Source organism: Motacilla alba, chromosome 1 (genome assembly GCF_015832195.1).
Source record: "Motacilla alba alba isolate MOTALB_02 chromosome 1, Motacilla_alba_V1.0_pri, whole genome shotgun sequence".
Lineage (NCBI taxonomy): Eukaryota > Metazoa > Chordata > Aves > Passeriformes > Motacillidae > Motacilla > Motacilla alba.
The window spans coordinates 30,609,868-30,632,199 of NC_052016.1; the positions used below are offsets into that span (position 1 = coordinate 30,609,868).

At 44.1% G+C, this 22,332-nt stretch overlaps 2 protein-coding genes across 5 annotated transcripts in view; both read right to left on the reverse strand.

Moving 5' to 3' along the window:
- Nucleotides 1-232: 232 nt before the first annotated feature.
- Nucleotides 233-11,923, reverse strand: SLC19A2 (solute carrier family 19 member 2). The gene is made up of 6 exons (XM_038131799.1): nucleotides 11,611-11,923; nucleotides 10,868-11,473; nucleotides 7,621-7,852; nucleotides 4,007-4,199; nucleotides 2,969-3,110; nucleotides 233-2,732 (listed from the first exon to the last, which is right to left on the reverse strand). Exons 1-6 carry the CDS (start codon nucleotides 11,794-11,796, stop codon nucleotides 2,607-2,609), a joined length of 1,485 nt encoding a protein of 494 aa, XP_037987727.1. The 5' UTR covers nucleotides 11,797-11,923; the 3' UTR covers nucleotides 233-2,606.
- Nucleotides 11,924-12,887: 964 nt separating this feature from the next.
- Nucleotides 12,888-22,332, reverse strand: part of F5 (coagulation factor V) — a 39,685-nt gene continuing 30,240 nt past the window's right edge. Inside the window, exons 22-27 of one of the 4 annotated variants that reach the window (XM_038131787.1) lie at nucleotides 22,119-22,263; nucleotides 21,821-21,969; nucleotides 20,876-21,058; nucleotides 19,966-20,060; nucleotides 17,142-17,212; nucleotides 12,888-12,904 (exon numbers count right to left, since the gene is read on the reverse strand). In XM_038131787.1, the coding sequence (XP_037987715.1) occupies nucleotides 12,903-12,904; nucleotides 17,142-17,212; nucleotides 19,966-20,060; nucleotides 20,876-21,058; nucleotides 21,821-21,969; nucleotides 22,119-22,263 (645 nt within the window). In that variant the 3' untranslated portion in view covers nucleotides 12,888-12,902. Of the gene's footprint in view, nucleotides 12,905-14,953; nucleotides 16,294-17,070; nucleotides 17,213-18,146; nucleotides 20,061-20,875; nucleotides 21,059-21,820; nucleotides 21,970-22,118; nucleotides 22,264-22,332 lie in introns of those variants that run through there. The other 3 variants (XM_038131775.1, XM_038131757.1, XM_038131766.1) reach the window with 3 other exon arrangements.

The window sequence follows — 22,332 nt, forward strand, 5'->3', positions numbered from 1 at the left end:
TTATGGACTGCTCAGCAGATAAGAATCCCCAAAACAAGACACTTGCACAGGGTTATGCAAACCTACACAAGCCAGCCAGCAACTATCAGCTTCTTGAAGCCTCACCTCTTTTTGCATGTTTTGTTTTAGATTGTTTTTCTCTTTGTTACAAAGATCCTCAGAACAACCTGCAGCAGCAGTGCGATGGATCAGCAGGGAATCAAAATAGAAAAAAAACATCTTCCACACAGGATAACTCAAGAGTATTTTTATTTAACAAAAATAGCTGTTTAATTAGAAACCAACAACATCGACATGGTTACAGGTTTTCCTAGGCATCACTGTTAACTCTGCATACAGCTCCAATCAGGCTCTATAGTCCCCTCATCACCAAAGCAACAGCAGAGCTCAGAATCTGAACAACATCGAGGTGTGGCTTCCATACTTTGTGGGCCTGAAGACATACACAGCATAACAAGCCTTTTCTATTGTAGATGCCACAGTTTCATTACTTTGGTACAAAAATCACTGATATTGCTAGAAGTCATTAGTTAATTTGTGACTTGCTTTTAAAATAACTGTGCTGTTCCCCATCAAAGATTTGATCTCTGTAGGAAAAGTATGATTAAAACTGAGCTGCTCCTTTTGGTCACTTGACAGGAGTGCTGTGTACCCATCCCCCCCGCTTTGCTCCAACCGCCATCAGACCAAGGAACTCAAAGGACAGACTATCCCTGTCCCAGGACAGCTCATCAGCTAGCATTTCATGGCTTCAGATTATTTTTTTTTAAACAAAAAAACATAGAGAAAGGAATATATACATGGGTGGCTTCAAGTTTCCATTTCAAGATAAGGCAGTTAAGTTTGCATGTGCAAATGCCAGTGCAGCTGAGCCCCTCTTTAGGGGGCTGTTTCAAGAGGCAAGCATGCAGAAAAAAATGTTTTTGGGGAGTGGGCTCCCCTGAGCAGCTGGCCTAGAAGGGCTCCCTGGATCCCAGGCAGCACATGCCAAACACAATAATCATGTTCCTTGTGTAGTAAAGGCTGAGGCTCACAGAAAGTGATGGGAAGTGTCCCAACCAGGGGGAAAACATCTTCACAACCCCAATACTGTGAAATCTCCTTGGCACCAAAAGCAGGTGATGAACCAAAGCTGCTTCTTCAGCTGAAAGAAGAAAGGAGCTCTAACGAACACACAGAGAGAAGGCACGGAGGGATAGGCTGCATTGCACGTTCTGCCTTGCCAGCTCTCCTGTACACTTAAACTCACCACAACATGCACAGAAACAGGCACACTCCATAGGCATTTGTTGCTGTTCTGGTCATGCTGCCCAAGTACCCAGGTGCCCAAGCCCAGGACAACTCTGTGCAACTCCTCCTCAGTGTTGAGGCAATTTGGAAAAAATGAATTATTTTACAAAAGCGATATGAGGCAAGTCCCAAATTGCTTAAACTTAAAAAAAAAAAAAAAAAAAAAAGAATTGCCCACTCTAAACATACATTCTGCTCATGTGGAAAGAAGAGGTAGAACTAGTGGACAGAGACCCACCAGAAGCATAAAGGCATTTTAAAATAACAGTGGAAAAATGACAGACCATAAATCATCATTTTCCAAAGCCTCAGGCAGTCATTCTGCTAACTACCATAATTGAAGGTGTCAATTTAATCACCACAGCCACAATTCTCTAAGGGCACAAAGAATAGCTTAAAATCCTGTGAGTTACCTTCCTTCTCAGTGCTATGCTAACATACATCACCCCTGAAACAATCCAGCCCGTGGGTTGTGAGGCAATGACTCCTGTAATCACAGGAGCCTGCAGCCCTAAGGGACAAAGGCAAAGTTATCCAAGGGTCCTGTGGATTAGCATTTTGCCTATTTCATTTTGCCTGTTTCAACTGCCTCTAAGTTTCTCCTCCAGTTACAGTCCTTCCTGGGCACCAGCCTTTGTGGAGCAAGTAGTGCTGCTGATAGCCCATCCACCAGTGCCACAAATTGCCCCAGGACACAGTTATGTTTTTGGGGAAGCACCATGATCAGCTAAGGTAAACCTCTGGCAGCAGGGGTGACAGACAGGAACAGGAGAAACAGTACAAGCTCCTCAAGGAAGCATGTGCATATGCAGAAATGTAAGTGTACCAGTCCTCAAAACAGAGCATCCAGCATCACAGGGCAGCTTCAGCGAGAGCTACACTGCAAAGCACAGTCCTCAGGCCACCTCCTATCCCAGGCCTGGGCTCTCCACAGAGAGGTCTGTTTGTGTGCCCTCATTTCTGCCCTGTAGCAGTACCTCATGACAGAGAGCAGCAGTTGACCAGACAATCACAAAACTATCTGCAGATGGACAGTGTTAGACTAAAACCTCTCAAGGTTCTCATTCTTTGAGAAAACTTACTGTTCTTTGCTGCACATCCCATACATGCAACAGAAGAACAAAAGGCATTTTAGAAAGAAGATATTTGTTCTTACTTACGTAAGAGCTAATATATTTACCTTCTAAAATGTGCTACTAATATAGTATAAATATGGATCATATACCATTAAGGTGATTGCCTTGCGAAGAAAAGGCAGAGATTAAAAACAGACCTATATCTTCATATGTAGTCACCAAGAGTCTTTGCTTAGTGCACTACTGGCTTTCAGGAGATCTGCTTTGCACCTGCTCTTGTCTTCTGTAAGCTCCCACAATACTGCAGATGCCACTGACCAAGAACACTAGTGAGATGGCCGCAAAGTAAGAGGCATAAATCATGAACTGCAGAGAAGAGGAAAAGAAAACAAAAAGAAGTGGTTAAACCAAGCAGTTTCCTGATTCATAGGAATATTAATAAAATAAATGAGTTCCCTTCCACTTCTAAAATAGCAGGATTGGGTGGTTATTTCTCTGTCAAATCCTTGACCCAGAAACAAGTAGCTGAGAAGTTTTTCAGCTTGGTTTATCTTCCTCCCTTCCCCATCTCCCATCAATAAAGGTAAAAGCATCTATCATACCTGGGTGAAGATGTCCAAGCCAAGCCCACTGGCATCCACAACAATCACAGTGAGCAGAGTTTGAAGTGCTAAGGCAATGAAAGTATTAACCCCAAACACCAGGGCATACCGCTCCACACTGAGATTGGTAGCAATCTGGAACCTGGAAAGAAAGGGATGACCAGAAACATAAGGGAAAAAGCAGAGGAATGCATGAATGGCAAGAACGTTTCTGGACAGAACAACTATGCAACTTGAGGAGTTACATTGACTGGTTTCATATTTTCCACAGCTAAATTACCTTGCACAGATAGTGTCCTTTTCTAAGTAGGATCACGATGGACTGACTTAATAGCTAGAAGAGACCCACAGACACATGCAACCCTTTTTTCTGAAGGCAAGCAAACAAACAAACAACCCAACCCACCAATAAGGGAGCTCTGTGGGTTTCAGTGTCACTGAAGCAGCCCAGCTGTCTGATGTAAAGAGTCTCATCACGTGGAGAAGATGCAATGCACTCTGACATTAGAGAGCAGCTGGCAATCTCAAAGCTTCAGCGTGTTGCTGTGTGGTCCATAACCCTTTTGCATCCTTCTAACCAGAACTCCCTTTGCAGTTGCCAGTTGCAGCATCAGCCCTCTCCTTGTGCTTGAGCTGTCTTGGAGTGATTTTATGGTTCAAAACCAGCTAAGCTTTCCTCCTCAAAGTGACAAATAACATTGAAGTAGTTTTCCTACAGGTTAGGGAAAGTTGATGCTTCAATCCAGGCAAAGCATTGTCCTTTTCTCATCTGTCAACACTTCACTCCAGCCACGTTTATGAAAAACATCCCCCTAGTAATCAGCACAACCTAACATTTAGAAGTATTCACTTCAGTATCACAAGACTTTTAAGCTTGGACACACTGCCAGCCAAATATATCTCCATGCCTCAGTTTCCAACCTGAATCACAACACAAACCCTTGCAACAGACTGTTGTTACACGGGAAAGGCACCGCTTTCACACCAGCTGTAACCTTGAGAAATCTTGAGAGCTGTTTATGTTACAGAGATACTCACGTTGCTATTGTGATTAGCATCATGTAGATAATTCTGAAGATGACATAGGATGCATAGCACACCCAGATGTTACGAACAGTGTCCATGACAAACACAGCAGCAGCAATAAGAAGGGAGAACAGGGCAAGTGCCACTTCACCCCACATTGCCCAGGATGTTTTTATGTGACCCACAACAACAACTGCAACCGCTCCTGTGAGGGGAAAGAAAGCATAAATCTTAGTAATTACAGCTCTAGCAATTTGGAGATGGTGCACTGGGAGCTCTACAGCCCCTAAGAGCCAAACATGAATGAAGTGGAGGACACAAATAGGAACACCTCAGCAGCTCTCCTCCCTCACCTGGAACACTGCTGTAAACTCTCATTCACTTTTACAGAAAGAGGACAAAAAATACATAGGTCAATGCTGACTGCCTCTAAAGTCTTCTCTCTGGCTCCAGAAGCATGACAGCCCCAGGCCTCAGACCACTTCCACTCACTCCTCTGTGCTTGACTGTGGCACTCCTGTCAATCATTGGGTAATTTCTGTTGCAAAATGCAAACCCTGGTTCCCAAAAGCACTCACCTAATTATTTAGTGGTGCTTTAGCAGAGGGTAGGAGGGAGAAAGGCACTACTCACTTTAATGCACAGCTGTTAGAGCTCTCTCCCAGGAAGCAGAAAAACCTACATTTACTGTCATCTCCGCAATGGGCTGTAAGATTAAGTAAAACAAGGAGTCCAAATCCACATCTCCTGGAATGTAGCCTAATCACAGGTTACAATCATGCGCTATTGATTGTGCAAGAACAATCCTTTGCAACCCAGACAGGTTTGTAACTTTGGCTGGATTTTGTGAAGAGGGGATGGGGATAAAAGACAAATCAGAGGATGGGAAAGTGTGTGGTATTTTGTGCAATTCAATGAGCAGACAAGGTGTGTTTCATGCACTATCATAGTTGCAACTACTGAGAAGTCTAAACACATATTACATTAATAGAAAATTCCCATTCCAAGTAGGCCTTGTTCTGCAAATAAGCCAAATAACAACCAACAGTATAATGGCGGTACACAGCAAACCAGACAAACAGCATACTGACAAAGGGATGTTTACAGGACATCTCTGAAAAACAGGATTGTGTTCAGCAGTAGACCACTGCACAAAAGTTCTACAGTGCACTATCTAAGCTCTTTGTAGCCCTTAGCTGGCATGCTGTCTTAGAAAACTTTCAAGCACACCAAGATTCCTTATGTACCACCAGTTTGCACCAGCCTGCAATCCTGTCAGACCTTACATCAATCTTGCAGACTGGTGAAGAACAGCACTATGCCAAGGGAAAGGATTTATTTTCCCTCACTAAAGTCAACTAACATCTTGTTCTTTGGAAGTCTGGCTCCTCCAATAGCAAAACTCTGAAATGCAAAAAGACTCTCATTCCTACAGCATTCTTCCTACTGTCTCAGCAATTCTCAAATTTGAGAACAGATATAAGGATCTCATGGCAATTCACAAAATTGTACTCTCCTTATGTGCCAAAGTTGTATAAGCCTGACACCTAATTAAGACATTCAGTCTCTGTCCTTCAATGAGACACATTCAGCTGATCAGTGGTTTTCACAACCTAACCTGATAAAGGATTGCCACACTCCAAATAATTGCAGGGATGCAACCTAACAGTCAGCTGATCTCCCTAGAAGGAATACTAATTCTCTTTCCCTGGACAGGGAGCCAACAGCTACATGAGTCACCATGTGAACTTAAACCCCTCTGCAGGGCAGGGACGGCAACAGCACCTTATGAAAAGGTTTCCAAACATTGCTCCTAACTGAGCACAGAAAGACTAAGAGCAATGAAAATGGCAAATCAGATCTGGGACACAGCAGGAGAGATTTCTAATACAGGGAGAAAAGTGAACAGCATGTTCTTCTGTAAGTCTGATGCCTCACTGAATACAGTTGAGTGCAATTCAGATTATCCACCTTCAAAAGGAATGCAACTCAAGGCAGGTTTGGTGCAAAGATGGGCACATTGTGTTCTTGCAGAATTAAGGAAGAGAACAAACAGCTTAACTTTACCAAAGAACAGGTGGAAGAACCTGGCTTGTCTGGCCCAGAGCAAAGATTTTGTGCTAAAATACAACCTTAGCATGACATCAGAGATAAATAAACAGCTCATTAATAAATTCAAACTGGAAATCAGAAATTAGAGCATTTGCACTAGTGCCTAGGAAGTCAGGTCACTGCATGCTCATTCTCATCGGGTGTTAGGACTTCCAGTCCTATTACACACTTCAAGCTTTTAGTTGTGACTATTAATTCATTAAACTTTGCTTCTTTCAAGCTATTAATCTCTATCAACTGGAAGGATTCTGTCTTTTGAGCAGTTCAGGCTAATTTGCCTGAAAACATCACCCAAAATGATTCAACTATTTATAAAAATGATACTTGAGGAAAAAAATCAAAATGGGAAACTAAAAACTTCAGTCTTACAAGAGTTTAGGTCCATTGTTCACAGGCCTTTTTAAAAAGGATCTCGTTATCAAAGATGTTCGTTATAAGGTTTGAAGAATACCCTTTCCCCCCTTTCTTATTTTTTTAAATTGTGCTGCTTTTAGGCCACATTATAGGTCTTCTTTTCCTTGATACCAATTATTCTCCTACTGGGACAAAGGTAGGATGGTAGAGGAAGCCAATCCAAACAAGAAGAGCCACAGGCTCATGCTAGAGTGGAGAAACAGTGTATGACAGGAAGGTATTTAAGGGCAGGTTTAGCATACCAAGGACTGAATAGACAAAGTCATCAAGTTGCCAACAGTTTCAAACTCAACTAACAATGGGTTGTGGACCAGCTTTTAGAACTATAAACCAGCCACAGCTTCCTACTGAACTTCAAGAAGGGTCTGAGCCCACCCAAGGAAGCACTAATAATTTGTTTGTGTACCTTGGTTTCTTTTGCCCCCAAGTAGGTGACGTCCACAGCAGATGATGGAACAACGACTCCATCAAAGAAAAGGGACGTGTTGCAGCAACATCTAGAAAACCTCTGCAAGGGGATGTTAGTTTTCTATTGTCCTAGTTCTGGTAATGAAACAGTATTAAACAACTTCATAAACAAATGCTTGTGTTCTGTTCACTGACCTACGTGTCCCTTTCAAGTCAACCAACTTCTTTCATCTTAATAGCTTCTGCTCCTAACAGTGCTGAAATGACTAACCACGGCTGACTGCATGCTGGGTGCATACAGGAAACCTTCATAGGCTCCTGGAGAAAAACCAAAACCCATGTCTGACTCTGAGTGGCTAAAACAAACAGAACCCCACTGTCCTGGTGACAGTCAAGAGCACACAGTCAGCCACATGCTTGGAGCCTTGTGCCAAGTATTTCAGAATGATGATTGCTTTGGGAGGTTCCTCTAAACACCTACGTACTGGATTACAAGAATCAGGGCTGCTTCAGCAACTAACTAACACTGAGCACCCTACCTGTGCATGTCAGAGAAGACTCACCCCAAATGCCAGGGTTTACCTCTCCTGAATGCTTGGGGGAATGCATGGCACTTGCAAATCATGCTCTAGTGACCTTGAGGAAAACAAGACATTTCTCACAGCAGAGCAGGAGCTAAGCAGGAAGCTTACCCAGGAGCGTTGAGGCTGCCTCCACAGCACCATTGTAGATGTCCGCGCTGTGAGAAGGCAGCACCATCTCCCACAGGCCCTGAGCGTAGTTGATGACCTGAAAGTAGCCACAGGTGGACAGTGCCCACCACACAGACCAGCAGAGCATGGTCCTGGAGGAGTAGCACTGCAGGAAGTCCTGCCAGAGGTCTTTGAGCACCTTTGAGATGTCTACTTTCTGCGTCTGCGTAGACTGGAGAAGGAAGGGGAGAGAAATGTTAAAGTCTTTGTTTATGAACACTTCACACTGCTCCACAAAATTGCCCCTTTCAGGTGGTCTGATCACTGGTGAATGACAATACCACTCTCAGACACAAACCCCCACAGAGTAATGAATAAAAGGCTTTCCCATCCCACAGTCTCTGTGCCAAACAGGGCCAGACCCTTACATGCAGAGGAAGGGTTCAGTCCCAAGCACCTCTCCATCTCTGCCTCTCCCTGGCAGACAGCAGGGACTGCCACATGTTATGTGAGCAACTGAAGGGTACCACAGAAGAAACACCAAGAGAACAGGACACAATATCCACTTTGACAAAACAGGGTCAGAAGCCAGTCATTTACATCATAAAGGCAAAATTATCACTGACACTTTTAAGTCCTGATTCAAATTCAACCAAATTTTGTAGCACAGAGAACTACATCTGTCCCCAAATAAGTTGATTTTCTTTAGAACAGGCACTGGGAGTTTATAAATACTCAAAGAAGCAATCTCATTACCACACGCTCTACCCCTGTTAAAGCTCACCATGGCTTCAAGAAGGTGAGAGATGTCACCTGGGGATCTAAAGGGAAACAGAAACTACTTCCACCAGACACTGCTGTTGCAAGTGGCAGGTCCTGCACATACAAGTGCCCTGACAAACGGCAAGAGATAAAAAATAAAGCTTTCCACTCTGAATCTTTCTAGAAAGAGCATGCAAAAAGGGGCAGGCCCTTAAAAATAATTGAAAATAGATCAATTCTAGCAACAGGGAATGACGGTAAACCATACTTTTTACATACAGACTGTTATAGTCCTGTTCTTTACCATTTTATGCCAACAGCAGCAGAGGAAAAGAGCATGTCTTTACTTTGTAGACAAAAGTTCCTGGTTACATTCGCCATTCACACACATGAACAGACATAGTGTAGACTCTGTAGGGCAAGACCCTTCTAGTCTGAGTAGGAGGAGCAGTTACTTAATGCAAGACTGGGCAGAGCCCCAAGGCCCACCCAGCACCTCAGGCCCCTGTGAACTTGGATTCCCTGCAGGGAAACACACAGCACTATCACAGGACTGAGCTACTGCACATTGTGCTGTCACATGCCCAGTTTCAGAGTGGTTTCCAGACAGCAGCAGCAACTTTGAGCTCTTGGCATTATGCCCTTTCCCCGGGGGAATCATGCAGTGTGTTCTTGGGAAAGACTATTTTCCATGAGCAATAAAACTCATTTCAAAATGTTTCTACTAAAACCCCAAAAGACCACAGCCTGAAACCTGTCCTGAACTTCCTTTCTTCCACCCCTTCAAGTGTCACTGATTTCTAAGCATCTTTATTAAACACCACACAGTCCCACTGTTGCCTTGCCAATGGTGTAACTCTTGCTCTCCATGTGAATACCATTCCTCCAAAACACAAAAGAACAACTTGGGAAGAAGTGAGCTTGTGGCAATGTGACCTTACACATAACTCCCACACTGACAATTTCACACGAAGCACAAGTTTAGACACAGGAAAACAAGAGAAGGGAACCGTCGCACACAACGCAAAAACTGATTTGGCTGCTCAGCCCCAAGCGAGTATCTGGTAAGGTAGAAAGGCACACCTGCCCTGCCCTGGCAGTGCCCCTTCAGTACAATGACTCCCACAGCCATCCATGTTTGTGAAATATGGGTGCTGTTACCTCAGCAAGAAGGACAATCATCACACTCCAATGTTTCTTAGCCTTCAGCACCTGGTGTAAGTGACCTCAGGGGAGTTAGGCAGGTGTACTTCCTCCTTTTCTAGATTTTCCCCCACTACTTTGGTACTACATGTACTCTCACAGGAGAGGAGTAAGGTAAACAAAAGGGATGGATAAGTTATATGTTTATGGCACAGAATTTGTTTTAACAAATACCCTTCAACATGCAAGCACAACTCTGGTAAAAATATCCTTGGTCACACATGATCGTGCTGGATGGGGCAGCATTAAGTCCCTGGAATGTTAATACCTTTAATTCTCAGCTATAGCTGGAGAAGCAGAAAGCAGCCCTGGATGCTGCCTCCCCCAAACCAGCCAACTGTGGCTTACTTGCTAAGAAATACCCACTGCTGACTAATCCAGCAGCTGCACTTACTTTTGGCTTGTCCTCAGAACCGGTACAGCCTCCTTCTGTCTGAGGAGCAAGACTGGCCTCTCCTCAGGGCCTTGAATCCCCCTGCCAGGAATCTTCACATATTTGCATTTCCTGGAGCAATGAGGCCAGCAGGGACCTGCCCAGCAGGCAACTACACACTCACACTGGGCCCAAAACTGGAGGCTGCTCACCTATGGTGGGATGCAGCACATCTCTCCGCCAAGCAAAGGTCCCAGCGCTTGTTTCCATACAAATGACTTTGCCAAGTTACGAAGCCCACAAAAGCCACAAGTGGCTACCTCAGAGTCCTCAGGGGCTGCATTAAGCTGATATCATGCAGATGTGCTTCCTGCAATTTCTCACATTCTGCCCTTGTATTACTAATCAGTGTCTGCTTCCAAGTGCCCCCAAGAACTACTGCAGTTTCCTTCCTAGAGCAGCTTCCTTCCAGGATCATACGATAAACCCAAATTATTGCACAGGATATTGCAGCACAACTCACACAACAGTTAGAGCAACAATACCAAAATCTGAGTACATGTAGAATTGCCCCTTTTCTGCAAGTCATTGGGTGCATCCAGAAGCACACACAGAGTTTGGACATATGCTCAATGTTTAGTATCCCAGAGATGTCCCTTGCTTTGTACCACTGGATGGCCATCTGAAGCTCAGAGCATTCAAACTGCAGCCTTGCTGAGACATGAAGAACAGTTTTAGAAAAACTAAGGAGCAGCCTTCTATGCTCAAACAGCAAAAGGATGTCAGTAATAATTCTCCCTGTGCCATAAGGTTAGATATTACATCTCTACTGCTACGTACATATATGCACGTGTGACAACCACGTCAGTATGGCATCTTCTACTCATGTAAACTCAGGGCCCAACTCACCTGTTTCTCTGCTGAATAACCCTCCCCATTTAAGGGAACTTTGGTCTCATCCTCCCAGCCAGGTGCCCTCTGCACATCAGGATGATCTTGGACAGCTGCTCCATTTTTACAGTCCATGACCTTCATTTCACAACTAAGCTGCTGACTTGAGAGGTGGTGAAAGAAAAGGCTTTTTTGTGGCATGGGCAGGAACCACGCCGTGGCAAAGGCAATGGATATGCTGGTTAAGGAGACTACGTTCAAGCTGAAGAGGGACCATCCTGCCACTGACACAAGGACCTGCCCAGACACCGAGCCCACTGTGTAGCCCACCAGGGTGGCACTTCGGCAGTAGCTGGTGACCTGCTGGTACAGGTTGATATCGACGACACTGTAGATGTAGGAATAATAGGCGATGTCGGTGGCAGTCCCCATCCCGTAGAAGAACTCAAGGAACTGGAAGGCCCACAGCCTCTGGGCGTACAGCAGCATGAACCAGGTGACGATGAGGCTCAGGCCCTGCAGCAGGACCACAGGCTTGTACCGCAGGTAGTCCGTGGCAAGGAACACGGGGAAGAGCAGCGCCAGGTAGGAGTAAGTCCACACCGGGTAAATCTCGTTGAACACCTGCGGGAGGGAAATACGGCGGTAACCGCCAGCACTCCCATACTGCGGACAAAGCACAGACATACAGACACACAGACAGACACACACCCCGCGGCGGGGAAGGTTGGGCGGGAGGAAGCCACCCGGGGACGCGGTACCTGGGTCTCGGAGAGGTTCTTGTGCGGCCCCAGCAGGTATCGGGTGAGGAAAGGCTCCGACGGCCGCACGCTGCAGAAGAAGCCGTAGGCGCAGAGCAGCGCTGTGGGCAGCGCCCAGGAGCACGCGCTGCCGCCGGCAGCCCGGGCTGAGCGCCGCGCCGGCCGGCCCCCGTGCGAGTCCGCCATGCCGGGCCGGGCCGGGCCGGGCCGGGCCGGGCCAGAGGCGCTCCGGGGGCCGGAGGTGCTCCGGGGCCAGAGGCGTCGCTGGAGGGCGCGTCCCGGTCACCTCCCGAGACGGAGCTCCAGCGCCGGCCCGCGGCGCTGCGCCCACGCTGATTGGCCAGCACGCGGGGGGCGGGGCCACACACCGCGCTCGGGTTTGTCAGACCGCCCCCGTGGGCGGGGCCAGAAGCCGCGCGCGCGGGAGGGGCGGGGCAGGGCGGGGGTCAGCGAGGGCCGCTCGCGTGCAGGGCTCCTCCTCACCCCGTTCCTTCGGGCCGGGAGCGGGCTTTCCTCAGAAACCTGCTCCCCCAGGGATCCCCGCCGGCTGTGCCGGGCTTGTTCGGGCTTTCCAGGTCGGGACATGTTCGGCCCCTGACCGCTGCCGCTTTCTTCCCTTTCCCGAGATAAGAGCTTGAAACACTTCTGTGGTTTAATAAAGCAGCACCTTGTTGTTCAGCCAGAAGAAATAAAACTATTGCATTCGAAGTCGTTATCTAAAGTTTTGCCCAGTACTACTGTTCCTAGAGCTTTCCCAATCCTCTGAACTATTTGCTGTTTTTCTGTTTGATCTATTTCTTTCTATCTACTTGATTTGCCTTTCCCTTCGCACCACTCCTTTGATCTCCACGACATTGCTACCACTCCTAGGGCTTCCTACTTCAGACCAACAGTTTGTTCTCCAAACTGGCTTATGCCAGAGAGAATTCACACCAGCGGTCAGGCCTCCCACCGGTACAACTGCATATCCTGCCTCCTAGGCACCTGGATATACAGAGTTGGGTGGGAAAGAACAAGTTCTCAGCCCCAGAACAGACTTCTTGTAGTGCAGATTTTTACTATTATCTATTACTAATATATATTTATTACTGCTTTATAACTGTAATCACCATAATCATGCCTCGGTAAACATAGCTACAAAGAGGATTTGGGCCGTAAGATTACTCAACTGTCTGTAAAACACAGTTAAATATTTTGGTCTTGATCATTGCGCATCAGTGGTTTGCTGCTTTTATCTTCTGGGTCTAGCAAAATTTCCTTTCTATTGTTCTCCATGTTCTCTTCTGTAGAACTCCTGTAAGATTTATAGGAAAAAAAATTGCTATTTCACTACCTTTTAGCTTGAAGCAAAACCCTACATACAAAGAATCAGTTCCTGCTAATACTGCAGGCATCCATTTTAGTCACAGGCAAGGAACGGCTGATCTTTTCAAAGAGCATGGTTAGAGTGAAATGAGCCGAAACGACAACTGATAAATGCGTTGCCAGGGGTTCCCTCTCTCTTAGCAGCGCATCTGTCCCTCTGGCATGTGGCCCAGGAGCAGGTAATAAAGGGATATGGGCTGTTAGCAAGGTGGTGTGCACCCTCTGACCATTGCTTCGTGCTGAGGAGTGGCGGGAGGAAAGAACAAAACCTTGGAGTACTTGGTGTGCCCTGCCTAGAGGCAACAGTTCCCACAGCTTCCAGGCTGCTCATAGGATCTCATGGGTGGCCTTGCTCTTTTCCAAAACAATAATCCTTAGAGCTGTGCCACTGGAGCTCAACTGCTGTTCCCAATGGATTAGAACGAGTTACATCAGTTCAGCCCTTAAAAAAAATACACAGTCAGTCAGGCAAACTAGATTTTTCCTCCAAAAACTGGAACAGAAAAAGAAACTGCAAGTTTTTGACTTAAGCGCTCCATGATTTCTCAGGATTTCGGTTTTGTTCTCTAAAGACTTCACCTTGTTTTGTTTTCATGGAATATTTTCAGCCTTTGGGAACAAGATAAAATTTTATTCCCTGATTTTTTTACTTCTATCTTTTCTTTTCTCAGCCTTCCTCCACAATTCTCTTTCCATCTCCTCACTCTACTAGAAAAAGTAAGGAAAGGTTAAACATGTTTGCAAGTAAAAACCTGAACACTTTCAATATTTTTTCCTAAGGTGGAAGATATAAGCTGTGAAAAGTAGAGTTTTTCACACTTTCCTTAATCTTACTTATTTCCTTCTTCTCTGAACTTCTGGCCTGCAGTAAATTGTGGAGGAATTAATAAAATACATGTGCATGAAAAGTTCTCCTAAATTCTTGCCAAGTTGTTTAGAGAAAATCTTCTGTAAATTAAAAACTTTAAAAACTGCACTTTTGTGAAGCTGTTGTTCAGAATGTTTCCCCAGTATGCGAGAGCCCTAAGATGGCACAAATATTTCAGAAACTATCCAGACAGAGAGAATAAAACAGATTTGTCTTTTGCTGGGTATGGAAGGAACAAAGGCACAGAAATGTGACAAACAGCAGCAACCACTTTATTTTTTTTATTATTTTGGCCATTGTAACTAATCTGGGGAAGTAGACATCATTAACTAGTATCTATGTTGGAATGAAACAGAATTAGCAAGAACAAAATAAAACTCCAAATTATTTCTGAAATGCAGGCTGATTAATTTAGATCAAAGCCTGTAGATTATAGCAATCTGTTAGAACAGGAGACTGGATATAACTTTGAAGGCCCGTGCCTTCCACTTCCAACCCCCAGTTGATCCTTTGATAATCTGGGGGCTTTCAACAGGAAATTCAGAAATATTATGCAGCCATAAAGGGTCAATTTAAAACCCCTGTGCATGGGAGGGAAAATGCAGCGTTGTAGTTCACTGGAACACAGCTGATAGAGAAGCCAGTCTAAAATCCAAGCTTCCAGGACCTGCAGAAGCCTAAGGACAACCAACCATCTCTCCAATATACAGGAGTCATTAGGAGACAGGTTACTATCAAAAGCCTCTGGCAGAGAACTTCCCTTCTGCCCTGCACACCACAGCAAGCTCTGCATTGTGTCCAACACATACTGAAGCAGAGAGCTGTTAGAGATGAGGCATTCATGGCTGAATTTGAGGAATTACTTGCCACAGGATATCAGAATAACTCCTGGGCTAAGATGGGTCATGTTGTACAACACTAGACATTTCCATTATGGACTTAACCATTTAAAGTATTTTGCAGTCAGCTACATGAGGAAAAAATGGAAAAGCTACTCAAGTCTGCTACAAACAGTGGAAAAATTTTCATGGGAAGTGCTAAAAGAGTACAATAGTGATGTTACAAAGTGAAACAAGCACTTAGAAGATATATATATATATATATATATATATATATATATGTATATATATACCCTGTATTTTTATGAAATGAAGAAGCAAATAGGTTGGTCTGAATTACTTGGTGCTTGGTGTATGTAGGCCACAGTGGGCTTAACACAGTATTGCTCCCATTAGGAATGGTGTTACAGATGTGCCCAGGAGCCCTGAGAATGATCCCATGGCCTGTTTTGGAGAGTGCTGTACAAACACTCAAGAAGATGGAGTCCCTACCTGGAGGAGATTGTAATTAAAACATGATTCAAGCACTGGGTGTAACAAACAAATGGAGAATGGGGCACAGTAATGATAGGAAAGTGTAGGTGGATAAACTGGTTATGATGCAGAGCTAGCACAAATAAACACAGCAAGAAGAGGAATATTTTGCACTGATTAAGAGGAATAACTGACTCATACAAAATAGCAGTTGGTCCACATAGGACAGTGCTGCATCTCATTTCTCTGGTGCTTCATGGTAATATTGATGAACAGTCTTCCCTAGCACATATGTGGGCATGGGTAGAGCCTTTCTCTCTCAGGTATGTGCCAAAAAATTCTTCTCCTGTCATGAAAGACACCTCGTGAGAGTGCTCGTGAAGTTGCAAGCCCTCCTTTTGTCCCTTGGCACCATCCTAAAATTCTGATCAACCCACTAGTATTCATGGCCATTTCAGGGGGTGCTGGAGGATACTCAAAAGATTGGGTATTTGTCTGGAGTCCTGAACACATTCTGATTTGATGCTTTTTCTGCAGGGCTCTCCTGGCCCTTCACTCAGACATGCTCCTGCCGTGCACCCTCACAGACATCTCTCATGTAAGAAGAGCCCCAAAGCCCAGATTCACCTTTGCACCTGTGCTGATACACAGTTCAGGTTTCTGAGTGGATGCAGAAACAGGATCTGCTTTGGCTTTAATGCATGCATCTTTGTCTCCACCCTGCTTTGCTATGCCAGCTGTGCGGAAGGAACCATCCAGTCTGCAGACTCCTGGGCACCCTGGTGAAGGTGAGCTGGTCCGGCTTCAGTGCAGGTATCCCTGCAGTGCAGGTGTTACATTCAGAAAAACCAGCAGAAAAACTGGCAAAAATGGAGGTTACATCTCCTCTAAAAGGCAGAGGTGTCTGTACCCCTCCACATGAGACTGCCTGCACCTTTAGACTGTACAGGGCACTCTGTACAAACCTGTCTGGATAATGGACTACTGCATCACACTCTGAAGAAACTACTGTGGTGCTGCTGTCAGAATCCATTTCAGAGGTGCTCAACTGTGCTCACACATACTTCCAACTCCTTTCCAATCCAAGTGCAGACAAACCAGTTTCAGAGTCTGTGTGAAGGAGTACAGCCACCACCTCTGGAAAGAAAATGGAAACACTTGGCTGCACCTAGTAAAGGTGGTTGTGAGTAAAGCACAAGGCTTCAAGCACAGCCACCCATGTGGTATTGTCACTTGCAGATAGTCAGCTTTGGACACCCCGCAGCCTCTTGGAAGCTGGAATAAGCATTAGAGGGCAGCAACTCCATTGTGATGCTGTTTGAGGCTAAAAGCAGTTGACTTTGGACCTTTGGATCAAAGGCCAGTGTGAAGGCATCCATTCAGATTTGTGAAGAAATTATTTGCTGTATTACTCTGAACTTTGGCACTGCATTTCTCCCTCAGTCCAAAAGAGATTACGTTTGTTAACCTTCGTGCTGTCACATGCATCTTAGGCTCTGAGAAAACTGTAGAATTCTTGCTCTCCTCATGTATTTTGCAAATAATCTCAACATACACAGAATTTTATTCCAAAGTGTGTAAAAGGCTCTGCAGGACTGACTGGTTTAACTATAGATTTTCAAAAGCCTTGGCAAACTCAATCTAAGATGGCTGCTTAATAAAATTAAAATACTTTGTGCATGTGGTCCAGCTAGGATAGAGTTAATTTTCTTTACAGCAGCCTGTAAAGGGCTGTACTTTGGTTTTTTGACTAAACGAGCACTGATAACACACGTTGTTTTAGCTGGTACTGGCAGTGTTTGCTCAGCGCCAAGGCCTTTTTTTTCCCCACCCTGCCACACCAGTGAGGAGGCTGGGGCTGCACAGGAGGCTGGGAGAGGACACAGCTGAGCCAGGGGATATAATGTCCCAGACCATGCGACATTGTGCTCAGCAGGAAATGTAGGGGGAAAGGAGAAGGATAAAGGGGAAATGTTCAGACTTACAGCCTTTGTCTTCCCAAGCAGCTCTCAGGTGTGTTGAGACCCTGCTTGCCTGGAAGCAGCTGAACAGGTGCCTGTTGATGAGAAGTGGCAAATGAATTCTTTATTGTGCCTTACTTGCATGTGCAGCTTTGATTTGCTTATCAAACTGCCTCTATATCAACCTGCAAGTTTCCTCTCTTTTGCTCTTCCAACTGTCTCCCCCAACCTGCCAGGGGAAAGCCATCAAGTGACTGAGTGAGGACTTAGCTGCCAGCTGAGGCCAACCTACTGCAGTCCTTTTTGGTGTCCAATGTGAGACAAGAGGATTTTGAGATAACACCCCTGATCAGAATGTGCTTAGTAGAATTTCTAGCTGTTATTGGCAGGGGTTCATGCTTTTTGCCTTACTGTATATAAGAGTCTGGCATGTTAGTGACTGGTTTGAACTTTTGCTATTTATTGTAGCACTTATCTTACTCTACTGTGCAAGGGAACATTTTGTTATCAGCAATGGCCTCTTGTCTGAGGTGGCACAGGGCCCAGACATCCCTGCTCTACTGGGCAAGCTTTAGCAGCACTGGAATGGGGTTAATTACCATCATAGTTGCCCAAAGGGTGTTGTGACTTAGATTTGTGACTAGGGCAGTGTTTGCAACACAGGGGTGTTTCAGGTGGCACTGAACAGTGTTTGCATGGTGTCAAGGCCTTTGCTTTCTACCTCTTTGCCCAGGCTGGGCATGGACAAGGGGCACAAGGGGGTGGGGAGGAAATGCAAGCAAGACAGCTGACCCCAGCTAACCAAAGTACTGTTCATTAGTAAGCAGAAGAAAAATCTTCAACTTGTAAAATTGATGCAGATAGACTGAGTCATGCTCCTGCAATCAGTTGTGCAGTTATGTAACTTTACATAGAATTAGACACCTGTGTGTATATATATGTATACATAAAGAACTAGTTACTTATTTAGAACATTAAAGATCACTGCCTTCTAAAAAATAATTTCACAGTTATCACATAAAAACTTGGTTCTGCTGAAGTTAGCAAGCATTTATTGACTGTTTTCCAAGGTAAAAACTCATTCCAAAGTTTACATGTCTTTCTTTTTTTAAGTGAATATGGCTTGTGTTACAATTTCATGATGGTGTCAAACAAAAATAAACTAAGCACAATTACAAAATACTAAGAAACCAACCTTTAAAGATGAAGGAATTACTCACACTATTTCAGCATTTGAAATTAATTCTAATTGGTACTGAAAATTTTACTTTCCTGTTGCAAACTTTCACCATTACCAGAGCTACTACTGTAGAGGCAAATATACAAAACAAAATTTTGATGCCTTGCAACAATATTAGCTTTATTTTCCAGTGGAAAATTACAACAGTTTGTGACATAGTAAAAAAAGAAAAGAAAATAGAAGAAAATATTTGTTTAGTTTTTACACTTTTTTCACTCCTGTTCTATACCTTCTCTTTAAAATGCATGTTCTGTAAGAGAAATAAATGAAAAACTACTGAGATAAAACTGGTTAACACCATTCAAGGTTCAAAGACAAACTACTTTAAAAATCCAGCCTGCTGAATGGTACCTAGTGTGATAAGTGAAGTGCTGCAAATAAACAATATACAGGATAGAAGTCCAGAACACTACTGAAAGCTTAGTTAAAATTCTGCTGGAATAATGAGTTCACGGACTGTGTATCTATTTTCAGATATAGTTATCCTGGGAAAAATCCATGTAAAATCTATACACAAGAGTATTTCCATTAGTGAAAATGCTGTTAAATTGTAAGAGAAGATGCAGCTGTTTCTGTTACCCATTCTGTATCATCTAATCCTCCTCTGCCACCCCCAGGCTGTACTGTCACTGAACAGCTGCAGTTCTCAAAGCTTTCCTCATCAAGGGAGCTCCCTGTCCCAACAGTCTAAAAGTGTATATGGGACTGAGCATCTAGAGTTCTGAATTCTCATTTTGGTTCTCCCTTTGCTGTTCCATCACCTGCCAGGTTAAATCACTTCCCTTCTTGTTTCTGGGATGGAAAGGCACTGCTGACCCCCTTTTCCCTTTCCAGGGCACTGAAGATGAATTCTGTGAAATCCACACCATTCAGGTGTGCTGGGTATACAAGGACCAAACCAACAATGCCAGCACACATTCTCTGAGAAGGGGTTGCACATACCTTAATGCTGAGACATGTCTTGCCTTTGCCACAGTATAGGCAAAAGACATGTGGAGGAGAGACCACCCCTGCAAATCATTTCTCACCAAGGCACTGCTGGAATGCAGCACCTCAGCTCCAGATCAGCACTGGTTTTCCCTCTCAGCCTTATGTATGGAGAACATCCACCTGCTATAGCCTTCTATTCCTCATCTGTGCTGCAAAAGCATTTCAAAATGGAGATAGTCAGGGCTCCGGATCAAGGCCAGAGTCTCCATTCCTAGGGATTTAGGACTTAAAATTAAGTAAAAAAGTAAGACAGAGTACTGGTTATAATGAAGAAGTAATAATTCTAATCAGAAGGGACTACTATTTTTTCCAGAGAAAAGAAGCTGGAAAGAGCTTTTCCCAGAGAAAATAAGCTGTTTTCTAAAGTGTGTATTTGTAGAATGAAACATCTGCCAGAAAAATCTCTCAATCCTGCTGGTAAAACATTATGTTCCTTTGAAAAAGCACATATCCAAACTACTAAGTGTGACTGTTTTAAGGGTTTCTTAACAAACAGGTTGTTCTGCATGATGACTGCTGGCAAGTTAAGAGCTCCCAGACTCATCAGACCTTTTCACAGCCAGACCCCCACCAAAATTGCAGCCATAGAGTTCTACCCGAAGGGCAATCCCACGGTACCATGTCTTTGGAACAATGCGGATGAACCTGGACAGGATGGGTGGGTTAAAAAAATTCTTGACGTGCCCATTGCTGTTTGCATTACCCAGGAAAACCTGCAAATACACAAACACAATTGTTTAAAAGGTGGCACTTGAAAAAACCCCAGCATTTTCTCTTTACAACAGTTCCAAGCCATTGCATTAGTCACACCCAGGGTAGATGGACTGGCTCATTTCTGGTTTTAAAGAAGATCACAACAAGTCTCTTCCTGACATGCTGGGTTAAAAGTAGTTCAGGCCAGCAATAGCTGAGTCTGAATGAAACAGCCTCTGTTTCCATCCACACCAGAAAATTTGCCATTCTAATTTCTAATTGACCAAAACCCCAAACTCCCCTTATTTCACTACTGCTAATAGCCCTTGTGGATTAGGTTGGTATAAGGTAATACAGGAAAAAAATACAAAGTACTGTGTCTGCTCTGTGGGTACCTGAAGTTCCCCAGCTCTGCTATAGCGATACTGTTTACTAACAATAATTTCACTTAAAAAATCAGGGCAGAAATAAAAAAAAATAAAAGAGGCCCTGGGGAATCAATTATTCACTCAAATTAAATGTCCTTGTGCATTCAAACTGAATGTTCTCCTTTACAAACAGTGTCAGCTCCTTTTATCACAATGTTGGCTGCATTCTCTGCAGATACAGTGTTCATTCCTTTTATTATGATTAATCACGATCACTAAAATCAGATGGATACTGTGACATTATCTGTAGTAACCCCAGCTCCCCAGCACTTTATAGTCCAGTGAGAATATCAATTTGGCTGGGCATTCTGCCTTTAAGCCTTGACTGTGTCCAGCACCTGAAACGAAACACTTCAATTCAATTCAAAACAACAAAACAATTCAATTGCCTGGGCTGACAATGATACCTTTGGCATTGAGCTTGAACCCTCTGTGTAGGATTTCCACTCAGAGCCTTCATTGCTGTACAGAAGAACATAGGTTTTCACAAAGTTTTCAGCTGACATGGATGTGACCCCCTGCGTAGCAATAGCAGTGATCTTCTTGACTGTGAGGAGATCAATTTGCAGCCACTGTTGGTCGTTGTTAAACTACAATTGATATGAAAGTTTGTGTATTAGCAAATATGTAAATGTCAGTATTTGCTTAAGTGAAAATCATGTTTACAGGTAGTTAACCTGTATCAAAATGCATCAAAAGTGTATCAAAGAAGTCCAAAAGAATAAAGCTGAGGCAAGTCACAAGCATTCTTAGTGACCTATATGATTAACTTCATTACTACAGGTAGTATGTTTGGAGTCTGAAGATTTACGCTTTAATTTCCAATACATAATGAAATATAACAGAGATTTACCTCCAGTGTTAAAACCTAATACTTAATACTAATACCAAACGCTTATACAAAAGAGCAGCTTCCATCAAACCTCAAGGTGCTTTGTGAAGAAATGCAGGTCCATTTCAAAGACACATAAGCTCACATGCCTTGCTGAAGATCACTCATCCCCAGATCCACTAGGCTGCACTGCCTATAAGCCAACCCAGAATGGGTTTCTTTAACCCCTTTGAGACAAATATTCAAATTGCACTCATCTTCTGAAATTAAACAGGCTAGTCACAGACTGCAGACTGTGGTCCAGAGGAGAGCTTCCATCTCTCAAAGTATTTCACTGCTGTTGCCAGAGGCTCAACAAATTTCTGCTGAAGAGTTGAGTGGTGCTCTTCCCAAAGGATGATTGTGAAGTGACCCTATCATGCTCAGCACTGGATGGAGCATGCAGGAAGCACTATGACCACAAAGGCAACACCAATTTATTCACCAGCGGCCGTTGCCTCCACTGTTGTTCTCTTGTTACCTTGGCTCGCCAGGCATTCATCTTTCCATTCTGATTGAGACGAGCAAGTGAAGCATCCCATGTGTTAAACCAGGATGTCTTTGTAGATGAGGCTGTTATCTGGGTATTCTTGATCTCTCCACTTTCCATTCCAAGTGGCAAAGAGCAGCCTGTTGAGAGGAGCACTGAGTCATCTCCAGTACACCCAAGTGGCCACAGCAAAACCAACAATGTTGGAAGAGAAGACCCACATTTTTAGCTTCATTTAAAGTATGAAGTAAAAAATTGGCCAGAATGGAAGCAGTTGACCAATTCTTACCATCTGCTTCACAGCCCAGAAGCTCCATGCGAAGAGTAGGCCTGTTGTAGACCTCAGTGGGGTAGAGTCTGATGTACCTAGCAATAATAGGGGGATCAATGATGTTCTCTTTTATGTCATAGGCATTGGAATTACCTTCAAAAATCTGTTGAAAAGAAAAAAAAAAGAAAAAAAGCCCACACATACTTAATTTAATGCAAACACAAATTTGAAG

Excerpts from the sequence above, each read along its gene's own strand:
- SLC19A2 (XM_038131799.1), bottom strand. The coding sequence starts at position 11,796 with ATGGCGGACTCGCACGGGGGCCGGCCGGCGCGGCGCTCAGCCCGGGCT. Across the intron at positions 11,474-11,610 it reads AGAACCTCTCCGAGACCCAG|GTGTTCAACGAGATTTACCC; the intron begins GTACCGCGTCCC and ends TCCCTCCCGCAG. Across the intron at positions 7,853-10,867 it reads GTTATTCAGCAGAGAAACAG|TCTACGCAGACGCAGAAAGT; the intron begins GTGAGTTGGGCC and ends TTCCTTCTCCAG.